Below are 26,054 nucleotides of genomic sequence, written 5' to 3' on the forward strand. Positions count from 1 at the left end.
TGTCTAATATGACCACGATATAAAAAAGACCTGTATGTGATCAACACACGCAAGCTTTAATCTAACGACACGGAATCGACCCCATACTGCCTTCGTCAAGGGCGCGCTTGCCAGGGACCCCGGAAGCACACGCTGGAGAGCTACGCCACCCTCGCCCGGCAACGCACTGGCAGCCCGGGAGCTGTCCATGGTGCTGATGCTGCCGCAGCCCCTCATTCAAAAGTGAGAGCCAAGGACGGCCGTGTGGATAAAAAAGGCGGAGAGTGGAGCGTGGCAGCCAATAACCGTGCAGACCCCACGCTGACACGCACGCCTCCAGTGGAAGGGTTGACACGGGCAGCCCCCCTGTGCAGTGGCGATGATGTCACTGTGGGTCCAGCCCCCTCCTCCCTCCACCTCGAATTGACTCAGCACCGGGCAGCGAAGCCTAGAAGCGGGGTGCATATGGCGGGGCGTGCGCCTACCTGCGCTTGATGTGTGTGTGTATCCATACGGTGCGTGAGGGGAGCACCGCCGCCTAGGGCCGCCCTGTAGCCAGAAGCCGGGGTCTGCCTGCTCGTGAGGGGTGGGGGGAGATCAGGCGTGCAGGCGGCGCTATGGATCCCGATTACCCGGCCTTCGAAAACCCCCTCTGCAACGAGCTGAAGCATTTTTGCAAACGGATTAAAGACACGTACCAAGAGATCAGAGAGGACCTGACCCCGTTCAAGGATGACCGCTACTACAGGTAAGCGGGGGCTGGGCGGTGTGTGTCGCCAGGATAAACAGAGGCCCTTCTTGCATTGACATGTCGGGCCCCCTCGATAGAAGCATATGCGGTTTCTGTATTGCATTGGGATGTTACCGCGAACCGCCCCCCACAACCCCTTTACCATTGCTTAAATAACAACAGTATGGGTGGGGGCCATACTGGGGCAAAGGTGAATCAAGGGGGCGTTACGTGTATCTGTCTGGCGAGGGTTGTTGCACTGGGGCAGGCTGTTGGCGAACGGCCAGCTGCAGGCGGCGGGTTATTTGGGGGGGACGAGGGGTTCTGGCCTTATCACTTGGTTTCAATGGGGTTGTTGGGGCCCGCTCGCGTGACGCGAGAGCAGCAGAGACTTCCTGGCCAACAGCTGCAGGAAGAGCGAGAGGGCTTCTGTCAATGCGAGGGGGGGCGGCTATTATACCCAGGTGCTTTCTGCTTGACTGGCTGATCAGCGCGGCGCAGGGAAAGCTATTTTTATCCAGTAAAAAATAAACAACAGTGTGGACACGGGCGAGCAGGCTTGACCAAAAGGGAGGATAGCTCAGCGGCAACGTACTCGCTTTGAAAGCGAAGCAACGCAGGTTCGATCCCCGGGTGCGCGCTTAGAAACATCTGGGTATTTAAGCGTGTTATAAATGTGCAACTAAGACAAAAAAAATTTACACAACTAAAAAATTCCTGTAGCAGCACCTCGATAGCGGGCTGTGTGAGCGCGCTTTAAAAATGCAAAACAAACAAATAAATAAATAAAAAGCCCTGCGTCCTGCCAGGCATTTTCAACATGCTCCACCTACAGGGAACGAGTGCAACAACGCTGGACCGAGCTATAGGTTTACATTCTGGTGACGTTAAGTGGGGTATTCCCAAAGGGCGAGAGATACCGCATGTTGGAGCTCTCACCCGCAGTTGTTAATTACGCACTGCCCGCATTAAGGTTGCCAGTACTGGTGAATAATCAAAGTACTCTTGAAAGTGAAGGGTGGTTGGTCAGCTTTGTATATTCTTAAACCTAATATTCTAGGCCCAGTAATGAAAAGGGAAGACTAATTCCATTTGTTCACGCACAGCAACGGTTGTGAGAGCAGGTGCACTTGCCGTGGACGGCCTTACCGGGCAACCACAAGATGCAAGCCTTGTGTTTCTCCGCGTGACACCGCTGACACAACAAGCAAATAACCCCAACACTGCACTGCCTGGCAAGTGCTGTAGTGTGGAGGCAGGCCTGCGGCACCTAGTGGCTCTAGACCCGAAAGTGGGGGAGTGCATGGAGTCAAAGCGTGCAGGCTGTGCGTGTACGCGCTCGCTCAACAGGAGGCGCATGCGTTGACTTGAACTCATTGGCCGCTGAATCAAAGTGCCTCCTTGACCAGCGAGTTCAAGTGCAGTGGATGCGGCTGACATGCGATCTGGCTGTGTTGCCCACACAGCCGGATCACATGTCGACCGCATCCACTGTCGTGAGGATGTGTCATGGCCGGGAGCCCAACCAGCAAAGATCTTCAGTGCCCCCCCACCACCCCCCTTCATTGGCATTCCAGGATGAGTCATAATGCAGGCTGCCAATCTGCACCCGGGCATGGTCGCATCCAGAAAGAGACCTCGGTTTCCCCCAAAGTGTTTGCGGTCTACCATTTGTGTTCTCGCCTGGTTTTCCCCATCACACGTATTGCACCCCCAGTAAGGGAGTACTTTATTCCATGCATGCAATAGTCTGCAAGAGGACGCTATACCAACATAGGATAGTTACACTAATCTTGAACCCACCAATTGGCTGTGGTCCCCCCAGGGTCTCTATACCAATCATCTAACTGCATAGTTTATACCAAAAATAAATGATCTGTTCAGATCTCCATTTGCGGCCATTCCTACACAAAACGAATTATACTAGCCTTGCTGCATTGCAACTCCACCACGAATCATTATGACAGTGTAGTTTCATGGTAATGTGTACATCTGTTTATTGTGTCACTTTCTGTACCACAAAGAGGCGGGCTGTGGCATGTACACAAAAGCAAATAATGTATAAATCTGGGGCGGCGAGGCTAGCTACGGCTACCCCCTATGGATCCCATATAACTCCTGTGCTGCGCTCTCTCCATTGGCTCCCCGTGGCACAACGTGTACAGTTTAAGGCCCTCTGTATCGTTCATCGGGCTGTGCACGGTATAGGCGCTGAGTACCTTTCTGCCAAATTTGAGCGATATGTAGCCAATCGCCCTTTCCTCTCATCCTCTGCCGGTATGCTTTGCGTACCCCTTTATCTCCGCTCTCGAATGGATGGCCGTGCTTTCTCTGTCTCAGCGGCACTGTAGTGGAACGGCCTTCCTTCCTTTATTAAACTCCTGCTTAATCATCTGGTTTTTCGGAAGGCTCTTAAGACTCACCTTTTCTGAAACTTCTTGTCTCTGGTCCCGCTCTATTTTCTGTTTGTTGTGTTCCTGCCTCTCTTCAGCACCAAGATACCGCCGGGTGAAGGTGCGCTATATAAATAACCATAACAGAACATAACAGATTGAGAAAGTTGCTTCAGTGTACTTCAGTTACTGTGGGGGATGGCCTTTCAAACGCTGCGATCACTACATTTGAACAATAGCCTATCTTACAGCTCGGCATTCACGATGTCCTGGAATATTACTCCCACAATGCCTCAGCATTGACTGCTGGTGGCAGTTGTAGTTCAAAACATCTGGAGGGCCAAAGTTTGAGGGCCCCAGACCTATCTGGACACCTCAATGTATTTACACAATGATTTCAAGTGTAGCAGGTCCACTATTGTTTTGTGATAATAATAATTATATATTATTACCTCCAATTCTAGAATATTTGGGGAAAGTGTTTGATTGTCTGGTGGGTGCATTTTTAGGCAAATGCCGCCACCTGGCGGCCATTTTCACAGCGCCATTATCATAGGATACCTGTTTTGCTAGGTCTACACGCTGGTTAGGCCTTCAGCTGGATAACGGCACTACTGCACAGGCCATACTTGGGTGACCTGAATAGGTCCTTAATTGGGAAGGAACACCAATGGATTTACAACCCAGATATGGCCCAGCATTACTTCAGTGCGGCCACAGAATAGCATCCAATGAATGCCAATTTCTGGGTGTACATGGTCCAATCCGGCAGCGTCTGGATGTGTAGGTTGACAGGGCAAGGGGGTGGTTTAAGCGGAGCATGCCTTTGGATAGTCGAGACCTGCTGGTCCCTTAATTGGTTCTTTGTTGAAATGTACGCTTCCGGGAAGCAGTGGAATGTACTGGACTAGCCCCTCTAGTCCAGTAGGACTTCACAAATGCTTGTGCTGGCAGCAGGCTCAAGTTCAATTATTTGGATGATTGTGAACATCAGCTCGGCAGTAGTTCGAGACTACTGTTACTTTGCAGAGCCTCTACATCTGTGTGGATAGTTTTTAGGCACCCATTTGGCAGAACATACTAAGCTACTGCTAGATGCACCTATTCTGAATTCTGGCCTACGGCTTTGAGATGCTATTCAAATTGTGAATTTCAGTACCATTATGCGCCTTCTGGGCTGCTGTGCAGCTCTCTTTTTGCATTTGAAATGAGCAGCCTGTTGCTTTGGGGTTGGAAAGGCCACGGTTCAAAATGGCTACCTGGTCATGTTAGAGGAATAGAACATTGGCTGGAAATCGCGTTTTGTGCCATGTGGTGAGGAGAGTGGGATTGAGCTTGTAGGGTGGGTTTACAGTGAATGCGGGTGAGTAGAAGGATTTTGCCCCTATATGCATATATATATATATATATATATATATATATATATATATATATATATATATATATATATATATATATTCCAGAGGCATTGCACAAATGACCTGAGGAGCCCAATGTGCCCTGCTGTGTAAGTGTGAGTTTAGTTCTTTTGCAAGACTTTCCCTTCAAGGTCTTATGTCTGAGCTACCGTGCAATGCACAGCCAGGCCTCTAAAGTTCGATCATTATACCAATCGACCAGACGCCCGAGGTTGGCCTTCCCATCACCTGCCAGGTTTTCTCCACCCAAAAGGTGTACATAGTGCAGTCACCATGGCGCCTCCTTCTGGTGCTGCATCAGGACTTTGAACGAGAGACTGCATGACGTTCAGGCATCCACCAAAGACCGCTCCACTTTCAGGCCCTCATTGCAAGTTGGATGGTAAAATTGGTGATAATTCCGCCGGCAGGATTAGCGCCAAGCTCTAAATTGGCAGTGTGGTGAAAGTGGCGGTAACGGCATTACCGCCACTTTCACCCTATCCCGCCTAACTCCTAATGAGGCCCTCTGTCTTTAGACTTCAGCCCTAGCTTTCTCTCATCACCTCCCCTTCCTCCCCACTCAGTTCCTTCTCTTGTCACATAGCGCTTTGAAGTAAAGCAACTTTGCAGCGCTGTGCCAAAGTGAGATGTATGTTTTTTATATGGTTCAGTACTCCCATAAGTCTCCTAACCCACTGCATATCTTCTATAAACAAAAGAGTATACATCACAATACATTTAACAATATTATTGACAATAGATTTCTAATGTTGTTTCAAACAAACAGCAGAACATCTGAAGGGCAATTTGGGATTTTTGTTTTCCGAATCTTTTGATTGCATTGCCATCACATGCAAACATTCCGTCCAATACACCATTTTACCATGCTCAGTTATCACCTACGCTAAAACATCGCGAAGTATTTGTATGTAGAGACGGATCTTTGCGTGAACATCGCTTGCATAAGGATGGCGTTGGAGAAGGCCTCCCTCTCAAAGGCCGCCATCTCCAAGGCCACTTTCTGCATCCCCACCCTCCTCCTCTAAGCTTGGGGGGGGGAGCGGGGTTCCCCCCTTTACCCACCTTGCATACTCCATCCCGCTCCATGGTCCCCAACCCCTCCCATCACGCCCACGCAACGCCCACGTCCCCAACAACCCTTCCCTGTTGCGCTTAGTCGTGTTTCCCGCCCACTGTCTCTGCATTCTGCTCCGGGGAAGCAGGATGTTGCACTATTGCGTGTTAATCTTTTTCCAGCGTTCCTGATGCTTGATTGTCTCCCACCCATCTCCAGTAGCTGCAGGGATCATCTGACTCCTTGCACCAATTGGTGCCTGCCTTTCCACTAGGAGGTGGTCTGCCCAGCTGGGAAAGCTTAAAAACCCGTCCAAGCCCCTCCCCTTTCCAGCGCGGTTTATACGACAGTCTCTGGTGTTTCTCTATCATGCTGCATTGCGGGAACTAGGGTTTTCTGTTGGCATGGTGAGCTTGCCGCTTCTCTGTAGGGCTGGAGGCTGTTGGCTTGGGGCGCTGGTTTGCAGTCTTTATGAATGGCTGCCTTTTGGGCTTTGCGGTTGGTTGGCCCCGCACCTGGTTTGCCTGGGTGTCTGAAAGTGGAGTCTGGGAGTCGTGGTTCTGAAACAGAAAAGAAAAAAAGAGTGGCCAGTAACTGTGGAAGCAGAATAGAGGTGTCAGGATTGATGTTGCCGGCACATGGGGGACAAGTTTCAGGGACTGCGGACCCCCCCAATATCCACTTCACCTATCTCGGGCAGGGCTAGTTCTGACTTTTTTGTTGGAATCCCCCCACCCCCAACTGTATTTAATATCTTTGTATGTATTTTAACTGTTTCCCATCCCCTTGTCCACCCCCCTGTTGCCCTGTGGGCGCTTTGAAACAGTATTTACTTCCTGTATAAGCGCCTAACAAGCGAACAATAAATAAATAAATAAGCTTCCTTCCCCAGGCTGAGAAGGCCCCCTCTCCATTTGGCAATGTCACGGCCTTGACCCTGTCACAATCCAGTCATGGTCTGGCCGACTACCTTTTGTCTTTGATCTCTCTATATTCCCTTGATGCCTCCATCAGCCTGCATCTCAATTCACTTTACTTTACTGGCTCCAAAACACTGGCACGCCTTCCATTCTTTACTTACACATGCTCTTCTCTCTTCCAGAGTAATTCTGTTTATTGGTCGCATTCCTCAGTTATTGTTATCACATTCATTATAAGTGTACCGTTCCTATTTGTAGGGCGCATTGGCAAGGGCGCTCTATACATTCAATCTAAGGAAATTAAATGAAATAATACCCCACTCTCCCTACAGTGTTCTCCTAGTCTTCCATGAACTCTTCTAGGAATCTCTTCGCCTCCTCCAGACAGAAAGAACATACTGCCCTTCACTCTGTGACAGTAAGTCTAGCTGGACAACACCAAAAAAGTGGGAAGCCAATTTACAAAGGGCCTCTATAGATACGCACATCAGATGCGCTGTTTGGCTGCGCTTGGGTTCATAAGGGAGCATTTCTGCGCATTTCAACGCGCATCTCATATTCACAAACAGGATCTGCTTTGAAATGCGCAGACAAAAAAGACATTGCCCCGTGTGTATCTGGAACAGGTGCAGAGGGAGATGCAATGCACGAGAGGTTTCATTGTTGACCTTTCATGCATTTCCTTTGAAGTGAAACTGCAGCAGTGTAAGCCGCTGCATCCCCCACCTAACTTTCTAGTCTTCAAACAAGCATAGAAATGTGCTTTTCTTTTCCTTGACTTTTTACAGTGGCCCGACATTGTAAAATGCGTCCTCTGCACCCATGATGGCCCTGAGGACCTGCCCTACATTATGTGCGGGAGAGGGGGCGGGGAGAATGCAGCACAGCACCATGGGAATGCGCGGGTCTGCTTTGAGAATAAGGTAACCTGGGCATTTCTCAAACTAGCGCAAATATATTTCCCCTGCGCATTTTTTTTACTCGTGGCAGTTTCTGAACATGCTGCCCTCTTGTGATTGGAAGTGCACCACTTAGCAACAAGTCGCATTTGGGAGAAAAGGGGGTTAGGATGGGAGGTGGGAACAAGGGGGTGAAGTACAGGGAACAAGAGAGACTTAGAAAAAGCCATTGATGAAAAGAAGTGGTTTGCGAGGGGTTCCTGGCTTTACTGCACAGGCTAGCAGATTGGAGGAGCATCATTCTAGCTAGAGCCGGGTGCATTCGAGCAGGCGCCATCACCACGTCCTCTGCTAGATATATAGTATGTCCATTGTGCAACACCAGTGGAATAATGTACACACTATGAAAACTTACTGGGAAACCAAGGAGTTTAGATGGAGAAATAGATTCCCACTTTGAGATGTCGAATTCCTTTCAGATGACAATCAACTATAAATCCACCGTTTTCCATGAACTCATGTGGCACCTTGAAATGTTAATTGCTACCATGTACACACGAGAGAACGAATGATTGCTTTGCCGAGGGGACATGAGCTGTATTTAGAGGTCCGAGGCATCTGAGAGTGCACAAAGATGGGGTTTGCACGTCTCTGTGGGGCTTCCAAGGACATCTCTACCGCGATAGGTGGCCGGGAAGGAATGCGCTCCAGCGAATCGGGCCCTTTTCCAAGAGATCCGATGCTCTCACCTGGGCCACAATATGGCAACACAAGCAAAGACACTCTGGAAAAAGATGTAAGCCAGGTTTTAGGAAAAGACTGCAACCACCATGAAGCATCATCTTGGGGTGGCTCCTAAAGACCAGGAGCCGGCGAGTACTACTGTTCGCCTACTTCCCAGGCACTGTCTAACCGCCCAAAAAACAAAAACAAGCCACCACTGCCAAGAGACCCAGACCACAATACAACCACCGCACATCACACAACCCCCCTACTCAATACCTCATTCAAATGCTCCCTCGCAAAACCGACAATGCCCAAAAACTTCTCGGCTGCCTTGACTATTATCATAATTTTCTCAGTCTTATTCTGCGTTTGGAAGGAACAATTAATAACCTCAATCATAAACAGCAAAAACGTCTCCTTCGTCACCATCACACAGTCCCAGGCTCTGAGTGCCAGTGACCGTTGAAATACCCTTAGGACCTTAAGGGATGGCTAAAGATGAAAGGAGGACATAACATATCTTCTCCATTAACAATAGTAATATGGTCATAATGACGAGTATTCGCTTGGGCCTTTAATGAGGGCCCCTGCAATTACCATCCGGAACACCCGGGTAACTTGTCATTATGGCCATTAGCACCCCAGGTTAGGCCTTTATTTGTTTGAAAGAACGGGTCGCGACGAGTGCACGACCCGTTCTTTCAAAGAAATAGTAATCTAACATGGCCATCATGGAAATGGAAGCAAGGCTCCAATCATAGTCTCTCTTCCATTTCCATGGTAGCCAGCAGACATGAGAGAAGCGATGCCACTCTTCTCATGTCGAACCTATTCAGGTACGTGGGAGGTGCAGGGGTGGGGAGTGAAGCAGAGGCGTGGGGAGGGAGGGTATAATGGCAGGGCGGGCGCCGGCAGCTCTGGCGTTGCTTGGAATGCAGGCTTATACCGTGAGGTTCAACCAGCATTACGAGCAACCTGATTAGGTGAGGCGCCCATTCGGGGTGCTAAATATAAATAACAGTACCACTACAAAAAATGCTGGAATACTTAAGAAGAAGAAATAATATTATTAATATTATTGGGTGCATGGGGATGATACAATTCATCGCCCAAATGGAATTGAATTCGAAGATCAAATAATACTTAATCTGGGTGATAGCGTGACCGCCGGATTTAAGGATTACCGCCAAACTCGTGATGAGGTCCTTAATCTGAGATGGTCTAGTAGAATTGCATAACAGACAAACTGTAGAAGATGTGGTGATGACAGTGGAAGCGAACGCTTGCTGTGTTGTGGTTTAGTGTGGTAGGAAACCTCATCCACGATTACTGTCCTCCAAAACATCACCAACATCAGAGTGATTGTGCACCCCAGCTGAAGGCACTCGTGAGACAATACCCTGTAGAATTGCAGGTGACCTTGCAAGACGGCCAGCCCTGCATCTACCACTTTCGTCAATACGTGCACTATTTCTGGACGGAAGGAACTGAGCTTCCCCTTCTCACCTGGTTGGGATGCGCAACCTCAATGTCTGTCATATCATATCATATCATGGTATGATTGGCTGCTGTTCTTGTACTCCTTCCCTCATCTTATCCTGGCAAGCGCTGGCAAGACACCGCCCCTTGCTTATATCATGCGGCCAACACAGAACCAAGGCATTCATGCATGTGCATAGCAAGGAAACTAAAGACAGATTGTGGCCGGCAGCCAGGCGGATCCCGCACAATCCCTAGCAGTAGGTGGAGGCATTGAAATGGATGAAAAGCAACCTGAAAGGGTTAAAACAAGAACCCCCCAGAGGACATTTGCCTGGTGATGAACAGGGAGGAGAGAGAGGAGGCAAACCCCCCAACTGTGAGACATGGTGCAGAGGGACAGAGTTGAATCCTTCCGCTGTGGCACTGTTGGGCATTTTGCCACTGCCAAGAAACGTCCTTCTGCATGGGCATCTCACCTACATGTTCTGTGTGAGGGCAAGGAGGCGGGTTCATTGTGGATAGTGTGACTGGCGAGGATCTTGTCTTGATAGTAAATGACAGCGACAGGGTATGTCGTATGCTTTATCCATGGTGTGTTGTTCCTTTTGGGGAGTGAGCTGATTCTGGAGCAGAACATACCATATTTCCAAAGGCAGTGTATGTGTGAGCAGCGCGGCAGGGGTACCTCAATTGTAGGTTGGGTATGGCAGAGTACACTGAACATCTGATGCATTCTGGGCAGAGTGTACCTGGTCTTGGCTGTGTGCCATGGCAACGTTTCTGAGTTTTTTGGTAAACATGCTGCAGTATTTTCTGGTCAGCCATGGTGTCCGACAGGTTGCCAACTTGAGATCAAACTAAAAAAAAAAAGTGCTTAAGCAATTGCTTGCAAGCTGAGGGAAGGTCCAAATCAGTGCAGAAAGGTGGTGTGATCGGTTAAAAGATCTACAAAACAATGTTGGCTTTGAACCTACAGCCTCCTTTTGCTTAAATGGTAATATTGTTTTTGATTGCCATCAGCTGCCAACCATTCATCAGTTGTCTTTACTGAGAAACACACCTTATTTTTCAACCTTGGATATTGGCAAATTGCTCTTCACTCAAAGCCCACGGGCTCCTCTGCACCTACTGGCCCATTTAGTCTTAAGTGCATGCCCTTTGGCCTGGCAAACGCATCAGCTGTTTTTCGGAAAGCCATGAGTCACATGTTCAAGGCGATGGCTGGCATAACCGATTCATATTTTCCGAGATCTTGCTTTAACGTTGTCAAGTTCTGATTGCTGCATTGAAACAAATGTCGAGCAGTGGACGAACGTGTCAGTTTACAAACTAGTCTGTGGAGGAGTTGGGTCACTCCTTATCACAGGAGGGTATAACACCTAAAGTTGAATTGCTTTCTGGTGTATAGAAAGCCCCACCAGGGTTCGAAATTACTGGGAGCTATTTAGCTTTTCTGCTTCTATGCCTGGAGAGCCTGCTTAGTTTGGCACCAAAAGCAACTAGGAGCTACTTTTGACTCCAGATGCCAACTGGTGCCATACAAACATGCCAATGTGACATTAACTTTCTGTATTTGGGAATATGTGTAAAGGGGCATTTAAAGCCATCATGGATTGTAAAGGTTAATATTTGCAGCTCTCATAAATGTCTTTTTGGGGCATGCTATGTCCTATTTCCTGGTTCTCTAGAGTTATCTTCTCCTTAGTAGCAGATGCCCAATACACAGGAGCTAGTTTTGGCCCCCGCCCATCCATGGAAACATAAGAAACAATTGATGATTTTTTGGCCTCACTGAACTTCATACTAAATGTAGTTGTTATTTTTCAGAAAAAAAACAATTACTTTGGAATGAAATCTTAAATGTGCCTGCCCTCAAAAATGTTCATGCGCGGAGAAAGTCTAAAATTGGTGTTGATGCCAAGGCAGACGGATTGGGAGCAGTGCTAATGTAGGTTGCCAATTGCAGAACATACACTTTCAAGTGCCAAATATCAATAGCCAGTTATTGAGAGGAAGGCTGTGGCATGTCCTGGAGCAGTACACCATGTTTACATGTTCTTATGAGGTAAGGAGTTTGAACCACAAACCATTGGTCAAAAACTTAGCTGTGGATGGCAGTAGACACATTTCACCAAGACCCGCAAGGGTGTCAGTGAAATTGCAGCCCTACGTTTACACTTATGCATGTTAGATGAACACACAGGCTAATTTCCTATGTAGGCACCTCCTGAATGCCAATCAGGATGACGAAGATGTCGAAAAAAAGAAGTGTCACTGGTGAGCAACTGGGTGTTAGCGATGCAAGATGCACCGTGGTGGGATTCTGGTGTAATCAATCCAGATAAGGGGGATAGAACAGGTGATGACCTGGAGTTATCGGACGTAAGGTCACGTTGTGGTAATGGATGACCTGCTGAAAGGAGTGTCATTGCACGTTTACAGTCGAACTGGAAAGTTTCATAGGACTACATGAGGTAGGTGAAAATGTGTTTAGAGTTATCAGTTTGTGCCGAGTCATCTCAGAAGGCAAATTGTGGATTTTGGACATTCTGCTCATTGTGGGATGTGTGACAAATGACTACTGCTCTGCGGGAGCCGAGTAATGGATAAACCTCCTACTCATTCCCACACTACTCCTAAGCCAGCAGTGATCCCACTGATAAGGTGTAAACCCCTCTTTATGGTAGCGTGGGCCGAGGGCTGGCTACACTCTTCAGGAGGGATATGAGCTGGCACAGAAGCAGTCCAAGCAACAATAGTACTGCAATACCAAATTAAAAGAATATCCAACCAAGGTTCTATGAAAATACGAACTTTAAACTAAAAAATACACACAACTAATCAAAAACACTATAACCGACGGGCATGTATTGCAACAGCAATGTCAGTTCACTGAAGGTAGTGAGTGGGGTCTTACAAGGGACTAGGGCCAGTTAACGGTGGGCCGGGGGGCAGAACCACTTCAAGTACTTGTAAATGCTTGTTTATTGGGCTCACCTGCATCGAGTCATGCTTCTAGACAATTTAAATGGGTTGAGTTGACATGCAACCATTTCAAATCAGTGATTCCACTGGATCTCAGGAGTCAAGACTATCAAGTTGGCTCAAGAAGGTCCAACAGTGAGGTGCAGTCCAGTGGGGATTATCGCCTTGAATCGGGTAAAGAAATGTGCAGTAGCACCTGGAGTGTTCCAAGTGCCAGATGGGATTACCAATAAATGATCTCAGGCCTAAATAACCGGACAGACTAAAAGAATATGGCAAAATACTACTTTATTATCAGCTCAATAAAGTAGGGAACCCTGGTGAAGAAACAGATTGTAGCTCTCACACACTTGAAGCATTTCAATTATAGAAAAGTCTTTATACCTCAATGTACATCAGATTGGTTAAGAGAACATATATATACCTATAGCTTATTCAGGTGTTAGTAACATCATTGACTGTCCCTTATTAAGTAAGCACGCCTTGAAATACCTCTAACTGCGTATAATACAGATAATTGCAGAATAACAGCAGCAGATTGGCTTCTGCAACAATGTATAATCCATCATTACATAGGCCCTCATGATTGGTTGGCATTCTCTTCCAAACTTGAACATTCGGCTCATTAGCAGCACATAAGAAACAACACCCAGGTGCAAGGGAACAACGTCAGACAACTGCCAACTTGGCCAATTAGCCTACCATCTCTCATCAGGTAGGCCTTCAGCAAGGCTTCGTCTTTGTAGTTGACCTTGCTGACTGTGTTCTCATCCTCTGAACTTTAAAAAGGGAGTGAAGGTACATTTCTATCTTTGGCTGGAGCTTTATGAATAGGCCTTATTTCCTGGTCTTATACCATGTGTGAGGAGACCACGATTTTGTCCATCTTGCCCTTCTATTTAGTGCTATTTGATTTAATTATACTAGGTGCTATTACTCCTCTTGGCCTCTGGGGACTTGGTTGCTCCATCTTACGTATGCTTTCTGCATCTTTGATTTGTTAAATATTTGGCACCTGCAATTGTTCACTCCTTTGCTTAACCGAAGAGAAATATGTCCTATGCACATGGCTTATCCTCTTTGACTCCTTTCATGCCTTGCAGTTACTTCTTGCTGTGGCACCCTTGATCCCAAGCCAAGCATATATTCTTTGTTCTTGCACAGACCTGTATTCCAGTGCCTGTCAGCTCTGCAGCCTTGGTCTCTTTCTCCTTCAGGCTTCTCGCATACTATTTATACAGAATCAACGTCCATTTTCTCATCATGGCTGCTTTACCCTTGTTATATTTTCTACTGCAGCAAGCCTCCACATATCTTATCTACCTTGCGTTTCTGCGTATATACATCTGCTGCATCTCTTCTCACTTTTCTTTTCATTGTATATGATTTCTTTATATTCACATAAATGTTCCCTTTGTTACTTCAGTCACATCTTCATTCTTCAAGTATTTGTATATAGTTTCAGTGTGTTGTAAGAAAGGCATGGTATCAAAGCAAGACACAAGTGATCACAGTTCAAGGGAGTTTATTAAACGGTAAAATGGGTGAGATAAATGCCTAATCTAAACCTAAATCTAAGATGGGAGCAAGCTACGACCATCAAATAAAAATAATACTGTCCAACTGCAGTCTAGTCAAATAAAAAGGGCCTATACTAAGAAACCTATTGCCAATCCTTAACAGCTATGTTACAAAATAGTGTGGGATAATGTTCATAAGAAAAGAAGGAAGTGTTCACAAAAATGATAAGTCAGGATATTATGGCCGGTGTCTTCCTTCCCCACGTTTTAAGCACAGGACAAGGTGGGACTCTTGAGCACAGCACACTCTTGGGCTTTTCCAGCACGAGGTTACAGTTCCTTTTCCAGTATCATGGCTTAAGTTTCTACTCATGCAAAGTCTCTTGCTTCCGGGGGCCTGATACGCCAAAACAACAAAAAAAAATTCCTTCGGGTAATCTTTACATGGGGTGAATACCTGTTACACTTGGATCCCCCTCAGCCGGGTTCCGATCCTTCTCTCAACCGTCAGCCTCCCTCAGTCGGGTTCAGACAACCACTCACTTTGGACATCCCTCAGTCGGGTTCACACTTGTCATCACAATGTACATAGGTGTTTCAACATGATGCAGGATTCACTTCCCTTGGTTTTCCAGCACCCAGTCAGGCTTTCTCTTAGCCCCCCTGTCAGGATTCACATAGTTCTATCATCACTATGCTTTTTGCAGGCATCCCTCAGTTGGGTTTACATCTGCCACAGTAACACAGTTTCCTTCGTTTAACTTTTATTTTCCCCTACAATAATCACAAGTCTTAATGGCCCTCATTACGACCCTTGCGGAAATCGGAAAACGATGGCGGAAATGCAATACCGCCATCGAATAGCGCTCGGTGCGACTATGACCCGTCACTGCAAAGTACGAAGCCATTAGCGACACCGTAGTGAACGCCAACGCTAACTGCACCAAGCACGCGCGCGCGCGCCATGCGAAACCGCAAACACCACCATGGCGCAAGGGTACGCCAATTCCGACCCTAGCGGACATGTACCTAACGCCATCAGGCATGGCGTAATGTACCATTCCGCCATGGTGAGAAGTACGGCATCGCGAATCAACCGTAAACGGCCCCACTGAGTGCCTGTACACCGCCCCCTGCCCACAAAGTACAACTCCCCGTAGGTGCAATGAAGTCACAATGCAACCAGTGAAATGTACAAGTCACCCATGCATGGCAACGAACAAAAGAAACACAAGAGGGGCCAATGGGAGCTGCAGGGCACAGATGGCACGAATACAGAAGCCATCCCAATGGACATGACCACAGTCCCCCACCAAGAAACGCACGCAAACACAGGCACCTGTGACCAGCAATATTCCGAGAATCACATCATTCCACCAGTCCACCTGGCTGACCGGCATCTGTTACACAAAACCCAATCCCCCGCCCCTGAGCATGACAACATTCAAACTGTCATATTGGCAGCCCCCATCCCTGACCTCACGGGCTTAGTAGGCAAACGCGCCCAGTACAGTACCACGCAACTAAACTCCGAAGCTGGAACCCAATGCAGATCTCCTCACAATACATCGCCCCCCAAATAGGCATATGCCACATCACTTGCAAAGAAAAACGCTACACGGGCCAAATCAGAATAGAAATTTAATGCACATCAAAGTCACCAAGCCCATACAGCCATCAGGCCATGAACTCCAAAACACTAATCACCATTGTGGGCTGCATCCGCAAGAAATGACCAGCCACTACTTGTGTGTCGCCCTGTTCCCTCATGGTACACAGAGCCACATTCAAGTACGAAAAGGCAACATGGAAGCGCACAGAACCGCAGGGCCGTCCCAATGGGGAGGCACTAGTCCAGCTGAAAGGCCGAAATGTTGCTCCGAGCCACCAGTACTGCGTAAGGGCATGTGGGCCATTGGCGATCGTCCCATAAGATCGTAATGCTGCTCCACTGATTAACACGAAGCAGCAGGTGTCGGGAGTAAAAGCCATCTGCAGGAGTGGCATACAGATGGCAGTGGCAAAAGGGGAGGAGATACCTGTCAACCAAAAGAAAAGAAAAAGAACAGAATGGCCATCAGAACCACATTCCAACAACTCACTTCAATGATCACACGAAATCCACAGCCATATGCATGCTAGCCCACTCCAAAGGATCATCACCACCCCAAAACCACTTGCGACTCATAACCATCTATATCGAGGTGCAAACACCATCACAAACGAGTGTACCTGTGCATGCGTCTGTCAAAACAGAATCCATCAGATGGGAATGTTAACGTGCATGGACACAAGTGTCTGAGGGCGCGTCGAGACAGGGAGGGCTCAACAAGGCCAGATAGACGATGGTCCCACTATGGCAGCCCTGCATCACATAGCGTAGGGGAGGCGGATAGATCGCAAGAAGCCCTGTACATGGCAAACTCTGTATCAAATCACCTGCCCATGCATCCATTCATCATTCCCTCATCCCGGAATCAAAACGCCTGAATAATTACTCACATAACATTAGAAACATCCATTGAGTCTGTGCGTTATGCAGCCTGCAAAATCCACAGTGCCCCAGCCCGTAATTCCAGTGTAGTGAAGTAACATGTATTTGGGAACGTCCGGCCTCATCGGCCACGTAGCAATTGCGCATCCCAAACTATTCATATCAATCATTGCTTCCTCGCCATGGGCCCTGTCTCAAGGACATTGAACAATAGAACGTTATATTTGCAGTCAGACCTGTGGGCATCTCCTCGCCGCTAGCTGGAAACCGAAAGCGCCGCCCTTCGAATTCCTCATTTGCAACATCACGCCGAAAAGGCATCTGTGGCCGTTTGAAATCACTAATTATTCCATCGAGTGCGGCTGTGTGTGAAAATGGCAACTGCCTTCACCCACAAATGGGACGCCCCGCCCGTCGTTGCAACTCGGTACAGTGATGCATGAGGGCCCACCGTTACTCGAGTACTAAGTTCCACTGACCCTTCACAAGTCTGTTCGCGACTGCACAGATAGTATGTGCAACAATGGGACCACAGCAGAATGAACATGTCAACCAATGTTACACGGCCATCGGGTACAAATACATGATAGCAATAGCAAGATGCCATTCCCCGATTTGCAGCGTTGTGCGCGGGACGTGCTCGGCCAAAGGGGAGAGCAGTTTGCACAGGTGGAATTAATCACCACAGGTGGAGGCCATACAGCCTGAAAACACATAAATTGCACACCCAGTCTCCTCCCACAACCACACCGAAATGCTACCGGCAGGACTCGCGATGTTGGCCCTGGGGGACCTGATAGCACTGCAACTACTCCAACTCCAAGAAGAAGACGAACACCAACTACAACCGGCCGCACGGAGGAGACGCAGGAGGAGGAGGAGGCCAAGGCAGGGCCAGCAAGGGCCGCCAGCACAGCCACTGCCACCACGCAGGCAGCCCGCAATCCCACGCCTCCGAGCACATCCGTTCGACCTCACTGCTGAGCAGATCCACACCCTCTACCGTTTGGACCGGGACACCATAGCCGCCATTGTGGACATGACACAGGCTGACCTTGTCAGCATGATAGATAGCCCAACCGCCATCCCACCCCTACTGAAGGTGGTGTCTGTACTCCACTTCCTGGCCACAGGCACCTACCAGCACACAGTCGGACAGTTGCATGGCATTTCTCAGCCACTGTTCTCACGGACACTATTTCAAGTGCTCGATGCCCTCCTGCAGCACGCAGACGACTACATCTCTCTACCACGCTCGGAGCAGGAAATTACCAACACAAAAGTGGGATTCCATGCACTTGCCGGCATACCGGGTTGCATTGGTGCCATCGATTGCACCCATGTGGAATTGGTCGTCCCACATGCCATGGAGGCCCAGTACCGCAACCGAAAACAATTTCATTCCCTGAATGTACAAATGGTGTGTGACTCCAACAGGATCATTACACATTGTTGTGCCCGATTCCCTGGTTCAACCCATGATTCTATGGTCTTGAGGAACTCTACAATACCACGCTACATGGAGCGACACGCAGGGAACAGATCCTGGCTACTCGGTGAGTCTCATTACATGCATGATTATGTGGGGTATGTGATTTGGCAATGACCTGGCAGGAAGGGGCGGGGGTGTGCGTACGTAGCAATGGCATTCCACATCCTACGTTTCTCGTCCACATACAGGTGATGCTGGATATCCACTGAAGAGATGGCTCCTCACACCAGTCCGGAACCCACGGGACCAGCATGAGGAGGACTACAACCATGCCCACTCACGTACCCGTGTGGTCATTGAACAGGCATTCGGCCTACTGAAGACTCGTTTCCGCTGCCTCAGCAGGTCTGGCGGGGCACTCCTGTACCGCCATGAGAAGGTTGCAAAGATGGTCATGGCATGTGTCATGCTCCACAACATGTGCGTACGTAGAAATGTGCCCATGCCCCCTGACGCAGAACTGCAAGCACCTGATGATGGTCATGATGAGGGTGGGGATGTGGCAGCACCTCATGGAGTCTGCGAGGCACCGGAGGCCCGTGACATTCGTCAGCATCTCATTGATGTATGCTTCTAGCACTCACGCCTGGTGGCTGATACATGGACACGGGACTCGTGGCACTGTGTGTGTCTGGGACATGCACAATATGGACTGTACGCCTATGATGGCCTAGTACACAAAGATCAATGTCCACACATCTCATTGGTTGATCGTGCACTTTTTATGGCATATGTGATGTCATGTTGAACACCCTATCGACCCGCCACCCAAGTGAGCCCAACACACCCCCTCCACCCTCCTACCTCCCCCCCGAACACCAGTGTCCAAAGATGCTCATTGTCAGTGGGCTGTCGCTATTGCAAGCCCCCTCTGCGGGTATCAGGGGCACCCCTGCCTGTGGAGCGCAGGTTCCTTCCAGATCTACGTTGGGGGCTGCCCTGGACGGAACTTGCAACGGATGATGTGTCTGCCTGCTCACGTCCATGCATGTCCCTAAGGGTTTGCGAGAGCTCAGTGAGCACACGGCGCACTGCGGCAAGTTCGGCACATACGTCTTTGGACGTCGCATGCAGTTCCCCCCTCAGGCTCTCGGTGCTTCTCTCCATTTGGACTCTCAGGCTCTCGGTGCTACTCTCCATTTGGACTCTCAGGCTCTCGGTGCTACTCTCCATTTGGACTCTCAGGCTCTCGGTGCTACTCTCCATTTGTGCCCTTAGCGTCTCTGTTCCTCTCTCCATTTCTGCCCTAAGTGTCTCAGTTGATGTTTCTATGTCTGCCTTAGTGCCCCCACATTCATCGGCATGGTCCTTGAGGAGTGTGGCCAGTTGCTGCTGTTGTACGATTACCTGGTCGAGGGACTGTTGCCTCTGCTGGGCCATGGCCATTTGCGGGGGTGTCACAGAGGGGCTGTTGTCCTCATGTTGCCTTGCCACAGGGCTTGTGGGGGATGGCCAGTCGTCGTCTTGTGGGTGCCCCTGCGTGGTATCCTCATGTTGTACGGGATGGGACAGACAGGGGGATTGGGACAGGTCATGGATGGATCTGACTTCGACATCCCCGTTTTCTGTGTCCGAGCATGCTGCCATCAATGGGGTGTCACCTATGGTGCTGCTGCCACCAGAGGCAGTGCCTTCTGTGGCATCCATTGGGGGGACCTGTGGTGGTGGTGTTGTGGGCATGCTGGCTGCTGGGGTGCCTGTTGATGTTCCCTCCTCTGTGCTGCAACCTGATTTGTGCTGCTGCCGTGTCTTGATGCGTGCAGCTGAGGTGGAGGGTCTCTGGCCGTTGGTCTTAGCCCTCTTTGCAGGTGTGCTGGTAGGGGTGTCCTGTAGCTCGTCGTTTGGATCGGACCCTGTGGTGGAGTAAAGGAGGGCGAGGGTTATTGATGGGTCTGTGGGAATTGGAATGGCATTGTATCACATGCATTGGGGTGGTACCTGAGGGCGATTTGGGTCGGGTCCTTGGAGGTGCTTTGATTTGTGTGTGGAGTGAGGGTGCAGTTGTTTGGCAGCCTGCAGTTTGGGTGTGCCTGCTGCACGTGTAGTGCGTGTATTAGGGGTTTTTAATTATTTATGTATTTATTGTGGGTTTTAACGTGCGCTATCAGGCCGATGTGTGTGGACGTTCTCCTGGACATGTGTTTCTGTTGCACTATGTGGACGCATGGTACTTCACATGGATGGACTGTGTGGATTTGGCATTGTTTTATCTGGCCCACCTACCTGAATCTTCGGATGTCTGCACTCCTTTCTCCATCCCTCCGACTCCCTCTATGCTCTCCATTCCGATGGTGGAGGCACAGATTTCTTCCCAGGGGGTCAACTTGATGGGTGATTCAGGACCTCCCCCGGTGGCTGTGGCAATGTTGCGGTTGGCAGAGAGTATGCTGCGGACGCGTATCCGCAGGTCGTCCCATCGCTTGCGGCATTGCTGTGGGGTGCGGGGTGCGGTCCCCACCGCACTTACCCGCTGTGCCACCAGAGCCCATATGGTCTTCTTGTTTGCAAGTGCCGTTCTGGTCATTTGCGTGGAGAAGACGACGGCAGCATTCTCCTGGAGGGTCTCTGTTAGCACGGTGAGTTCCTCACGGGAGAAGTGGACCTGCCGCTTGCGGTCGCACGCTTTCTTCGCTACTTTTCCCATTTGTCTTGGTTTCGCTAGGGTGGGTGACGGGTTGGGGTGTGTTTCAGGGTAGTGATTTTAGTGGTTGTGTGGTTTTAGTGGTTTTATAGGTGTACGCCGGGATGTTTCCCGTTCCGGGCCCATGTTTTTACTTCCGTTTCCGTATATTTCCGGTCACCGTACTTTCCGGTAGGCGCACACTGCGGTGACCGCTAAGAGGGGTGGCGGTATTGCACCTAGGGCGCCGTACGGCGGCGGTGTGGGCCGTTTTGGGGTCATTTCCGCCATCGCGGACTTTGCACTTCCGCCGTGGCGTGGTGCTCGTGCCCGATGGGTCGGAATGGGCCGCACTTTGCTCCTTCGTGCAATGGCGGAAACGCTATTTACGCTGTGGCGCTCCGGTCAGTCACTTTCCGCCAGGGTCGTAATGAGGGCCAATGTCTTTTTAAACAGTAGCACATGGTTCAGATTAGGTCCCCCTCATCTAGACTCAGACCAACCAAAGCGCTTGCTGATTCAAACAGAGACTTCTGAGGGCGATCTCGTCTTGCTGGGTCACTCTGTTAGCCGAGGGGAGGTGTGGGGTTTTTACCAGCACAGTTCACACAGTGTTCTCCTCAGCCGGGCACAAATGCCAATTTGTAACAACAAAAACGTATGCAATGTGTCAAGGACTTTCGATTGTACTTGACCTTTGTATGACCAACTTAACACCTTATAGCAGGCCCTTCCCTATGTCCTCTTAGCACTTGTAGTTTCCCTTATCTGTAACATTCAACGCAGTATCTTTGTTCAGGAGAGGGGTACCAGCCAGAGACCTTCGACTGAGGGCCTACGTGACGCTGGACTACTCTGACTCCGGCACCCAGTTTGTTTGTTCACAAACAACCTTTGTCTACTTTATCTTCTTACGGCTGCTACTGCAACCTTGAGCCTAACAAGCCGGCCGTCTATCAGGTGCTGCCGGCTCACTGGCTGTGTTGAACTCATTCTGTCCCATTTTCCGCTGGTGTCAAGGACGGTACCTCGACGGCTACTATGCTTCCCGCCTTGGCAATCAGTGCGGGAGGAGACCATGTACCTCTGACATCCGTCACACCACCTGTCAGCTGCGATTCCCTGTTTTACGTATCTTTCATCAGGGACTTTGCTGATCTGGGTTGGCAAGGGCAACTCCCTCCTTGACATCGATTCAGGTCTTGCTGCCTTTCTCTTCCGTTTGAATTGCAGTCCTGGAATGGCTGCTTCCTCGTGCATTCGGCCTTGCTCGGAGTGTGCCCGTGTGCTCCGCCTTTTATCCCTATGAGGAAGGGAAAGGGTGGTCAGGTGTGTGTAGTTGTCGGTAATTGCCTGACTGCCCGACCCTTGTGTTGGGATATGTCAGGTAAACGGCTCAGGTATTAGTCTGTTGTTGTTCACGCTGTGGGAAATTGTTTGTGTTAGAAAGGGGGGTGGGGGTAGAGTTTCTGAGTATCCTACCGGGCAGGATGGGGAAAGGGTGTCATATGGAAGGGGATACCGCGTCTCACCCTTGAGTGTCCCAATTCCACTCCCGAGGACCCCTCATCCAGTTGATCCTCCTTCACAAGTCCACCCCCAGGAACTGGATCCAATAGCAATGGCCGTGTCCTGGCCACCTGGATGACAGGTCCCCGGGGACTAGTAAGTGAGACACCTTCAGGTTTCTCACAGCATCCTCGAATCTTCTCTTTATGACACCACTTTACACTTGCCAGATTTCAGTTATAGCTCTTCTATGTTCAGTGGTGTCTGCAGACATCCTTCTAACACCTCAGTACGAGGGTACATTCGATACGGTTGTCTGAGCGCATAACGTCTCTCATATCTTCGATGTGGTATAGGGATGATATCTGGTGTCATGCACAGTGTCTTCTTGTTATTCTTCCAATATGAAAGAGTGTTGGTGTTAGGGTTGCACCTGTATGTTTTTAAATCATTGCACCCCCAATTTTGGACGATCGTCTTGTTTTTAACATATTTTATATATGTGTAGTACTATTTACTTTATTTCTTTGCTTGAACCTAGGGTCGTTTTCAGGTGCCGTTTTAGAATCTTCTGCCTGGTGATGTCCTGCCCAGAGTGCTTTGTCTGCAGCAAAACTGCAGCAAGTGGGGCAAAGGAACAAGACAAAATGCGAGCACTAGGTATTCCTAAAATAGTGGAACCCTTATCTTACTGAAAAGTCCTCAACCAAGCTACTCTACTTCGCCCCCTCCCCATGTCTGCCTACATCAAAGAGTTTCTGTTAATTACTGCACTGGTGTGATTTCATTTGGCCTGGAAGTGCCTGCCCTTTGAAGCGCTGGGCTTCTCTCTTCCCCCAGAGGGCAGTTTATGTCTTCTTAGGAGGTAACCTTCCCTTTCCAGGGAAGACAAGACTGTTGCTGGGGGAGAGCCCAAAGGGTTTGTTTTGGGTGCAACTCAGTAAAATGCACAGGAGGCTTTGATATGAAGATCACTTTAAACCAAGCTATACATAAAAAGACACCAAAAGGTTTTGGCCAGTATAATTGTGCAGTTCCAGAGACTACCTTGTAATAACCAGACATGGCTTACATTTAATTTCTCATCTTCCACCAGGTCATGGGGCCCGCAACTATAGGATTTAATTTGGATGCAGGACTGGCTACGGTTAAAGCCACAGATCCTGGATGCTGATAGTTTGGTCCCAACAGCTTCTGGCAGGAATGTAAATGTTACCTCTTCACTGCCATGTTGCTAAATCACAAGGCAGCTGCTGAGAGGTGTCAGTAGACAGGCTCAGCAGAAGTGCATGTGTCCTATGCTTTTTAGCAGAGAGCATTATGAAAGAGGGTCTAATTAACAGATATCACATTCAGAGACTGAGCTACCCACATCAGTTCATAACTAAAAATCTCAGGCCATTCTGCCCTCACAGATAGCATTCCATCACAGATGTCTGCCCTTGAAAAACATTTATAAAGACTCTTTGTGGCCTAGCATGGATCACACTATTGAGCACGTTGTTATGTGTTGTGTAGTCTGTTCTGCTAGCGATATGACCTTCACAACTATGGTTTGTCCTTTAATTCGTATAGAGGTTCCATCCAGGTCATGAGAAAAGTGAGAATGGATATATTGTGCATCCTTTCAATACTTTGCCTGAGGATCAGGGGTTTATATATGCAATTATTGACTATTATCATGGCCTTTTCTTGTTCCTGTGAAGAACTTGTTGTATGTTTTTACACTATACTGAATATTTCTGATTTGGTAGTTTTATAATAAGTATGTGGTTTCTAGCTTGTAACGGTTTGAAAGGTCTTATAAATTCTTTTTTAAACCAAATACAATTTAAAAAAAATAAATGATGGACTATTGGACATGTTGGCCTTATGTTTGGTGTATGCCAGTGGGTAACTATTCCTGTCAAATCAGCTCTGGAGGATTTACTGTCAAAAACTGTTACAGATAATTGGGTGCAGTTTGTCACCTCTGAGTTTAATGACTTTTTGAGGATGAGGGGATGTCTGCACCACTACCACCATCAAGGTAATTAAATGATGGAATGATTAAACTGTGCCTTAAAATATCAGGTTATCCTAGCAGTGGATAATAGGTGGATATGGAAAAAAAAACATTGCAGATATTTCCATTATCTTACCACACCACGCCCCAATCTGCCTAAGGGGTTTCCCCTTTTAAGTTACTTCATGGACACTTAGCTTATAATATCTTATCTCTTTATACTTAGTCAGGCTTCATGTTCTCAAAGCTAGGCAAAGAAGATCAGCTGTGTACTCCACAATGGATTCAGAACTGCTTCGTTTCTGAGAGTAAAACGTGACACCACATTGGTCTTGCCCTTAAACCTGGCTTCCAACCTTTTCATTGAAATTTCATACTCGTTCAGGCCAGCATCACCTACCTCCGGAGGAAGATGTTCAAGCCCCGAACAGTGTTTTAAAACAGCTTAATATTTTTTATATGCACGAATCTCTTCCTCTATTCTGAGCCTCAATGTATGCCGCAAAACAATTCATGCCACACCACCAAAGATGGATGTGGTAGGCCTAGCGCTGACAGAAACATACTTACTCACCTGTTCAGTGAGTAACAATATCCATTGATGAGGATGACGACTGAGCCTCCACTATACTACAGTGTAGTCCACGCTACATTACTGCTCAGTAACAATTTCCTATGTCACACTTCAACACCCAGAATGTGCTTACAGCTCTTCAAAGCATGTTAGTGCATTGGCACAGTACACAGCCTGTCACATCGCTTGAATAGGCACAAGGGTAACGCAACAGCGTCTTATGAGCAATGCTACAGCTGACAGAACGGTCAACCTTTATGCACCTCATGTGTGTCTGCAACAACAACCAACTCACTCCGCTCCCTAACATAGTGATAGGCTTAAATGCGTAACTTCCTGGGCAACGAGTTCTCATCATTTCCAAGCGGCAGCTCCGACTGCTATAGCCAGCACACCCAGTCACCTGACTCGAATGAGGAAAAATACGTAATGGCTTCACCAACACCATGAGGTGAGCATCTTGGGTACAGCACTCATCATCACCATAATATTTTTTTTTTATTTAGTTGGTTGATAAAATCAACCTTTCAAAGGTTTTTCTTGACAAACAAATTAAACAAATTGTGTAATATATCAACAGTAAATCTAATAGTTGTGTATAAAATGAACAAAGGCATCAAAACATCAATCAATCATATCACGCCCAAAATCAAAACATCAATAAAATCAATAGATATCTTCCATAGTTCACAACTTCATATACAGTAAATTGTGCACAATTATGCAGGATCATCAGGAAAGATGTGATCTAAATACTGTACTATGGCCACTCTAACTGCTAATTTTGTGTTACCAAATAGCCATTTACACACATCATTTAGTTCTATTGCACAATTGTTAACAAATACATTTTTAAAAACCAGCTTACGTTGTTCAATTCGTTTTGAGCAAAATACTAGGCAATGTTCCAGTGTTTCTTTTTGTGATTCATTTTCACAAAAGCGACAGATGTTATACTCTTTCGGAATCAACTTTCTTTTAGCCATCACATCTAAGGTGGGCCAGAGATTTAGACGAAAGTGTAAGAATTTATTGCGAATCTGTGGCGAAGGGCATTTTATTAGGTAATCCGCCATTTTGCAATATTGTTTATGGCCAAATAGTTTAGAGTCAAAATCCTTATAAAGTAAACATTTGTCTCTATTCATGATCCAATTTTGGCTCGCATTGGGTTTTGCAGAAGGAGCTCCACATAGTGTGTAACGGCACCAGATTTTGGAAAAAAGCTGGTTCTGGGCAAGTAAATGGTGT

General features: G+C 48.1%; 1 protein-coding gene across 2 annotated transcripts in view; it reads left to right on the plus strand.

Annotated features, from left to right (window-relative positions):
* Positions 1-244: 244 nt before the first annotated feature.
* Positions 245-26,054, plus strand: part of TMEM181 (transmembrane protein 181) — an 875,876-nt gene continuing 850,066 nt past the window's right edge. Inside the window, exon 1 of one of the 2 annotated variants that reach the window (XM_069607878.1) lies at positions 245-727. In XM_069607878.1, coding sequence (XP_069463979.1) covers positions 597-727 — 131 coding nt within the window. In that variant the 5' untranslated portion in view covers positions 245-596. The remainder of the gene's footprint in view (positions 728-26,054) is intronic. The other variant, XM_069607881.1, reaches the window with a different exon arrangement.

This window comes from Ambystoma mexicanum, chromosome 4q (genome assembly GCF_040938575.1).
Source record: "Ambystoma mexicanum isolate Mex_15411 chromosome 4q, UKY_AmexF1_1, whole genome shotgun sequence".
NCBI lineage: Eukaryota > Metazoa > Chordata > Amphibia > Caudata > Ambystomatidae > Ambystoma > Ambystoma mexicanum.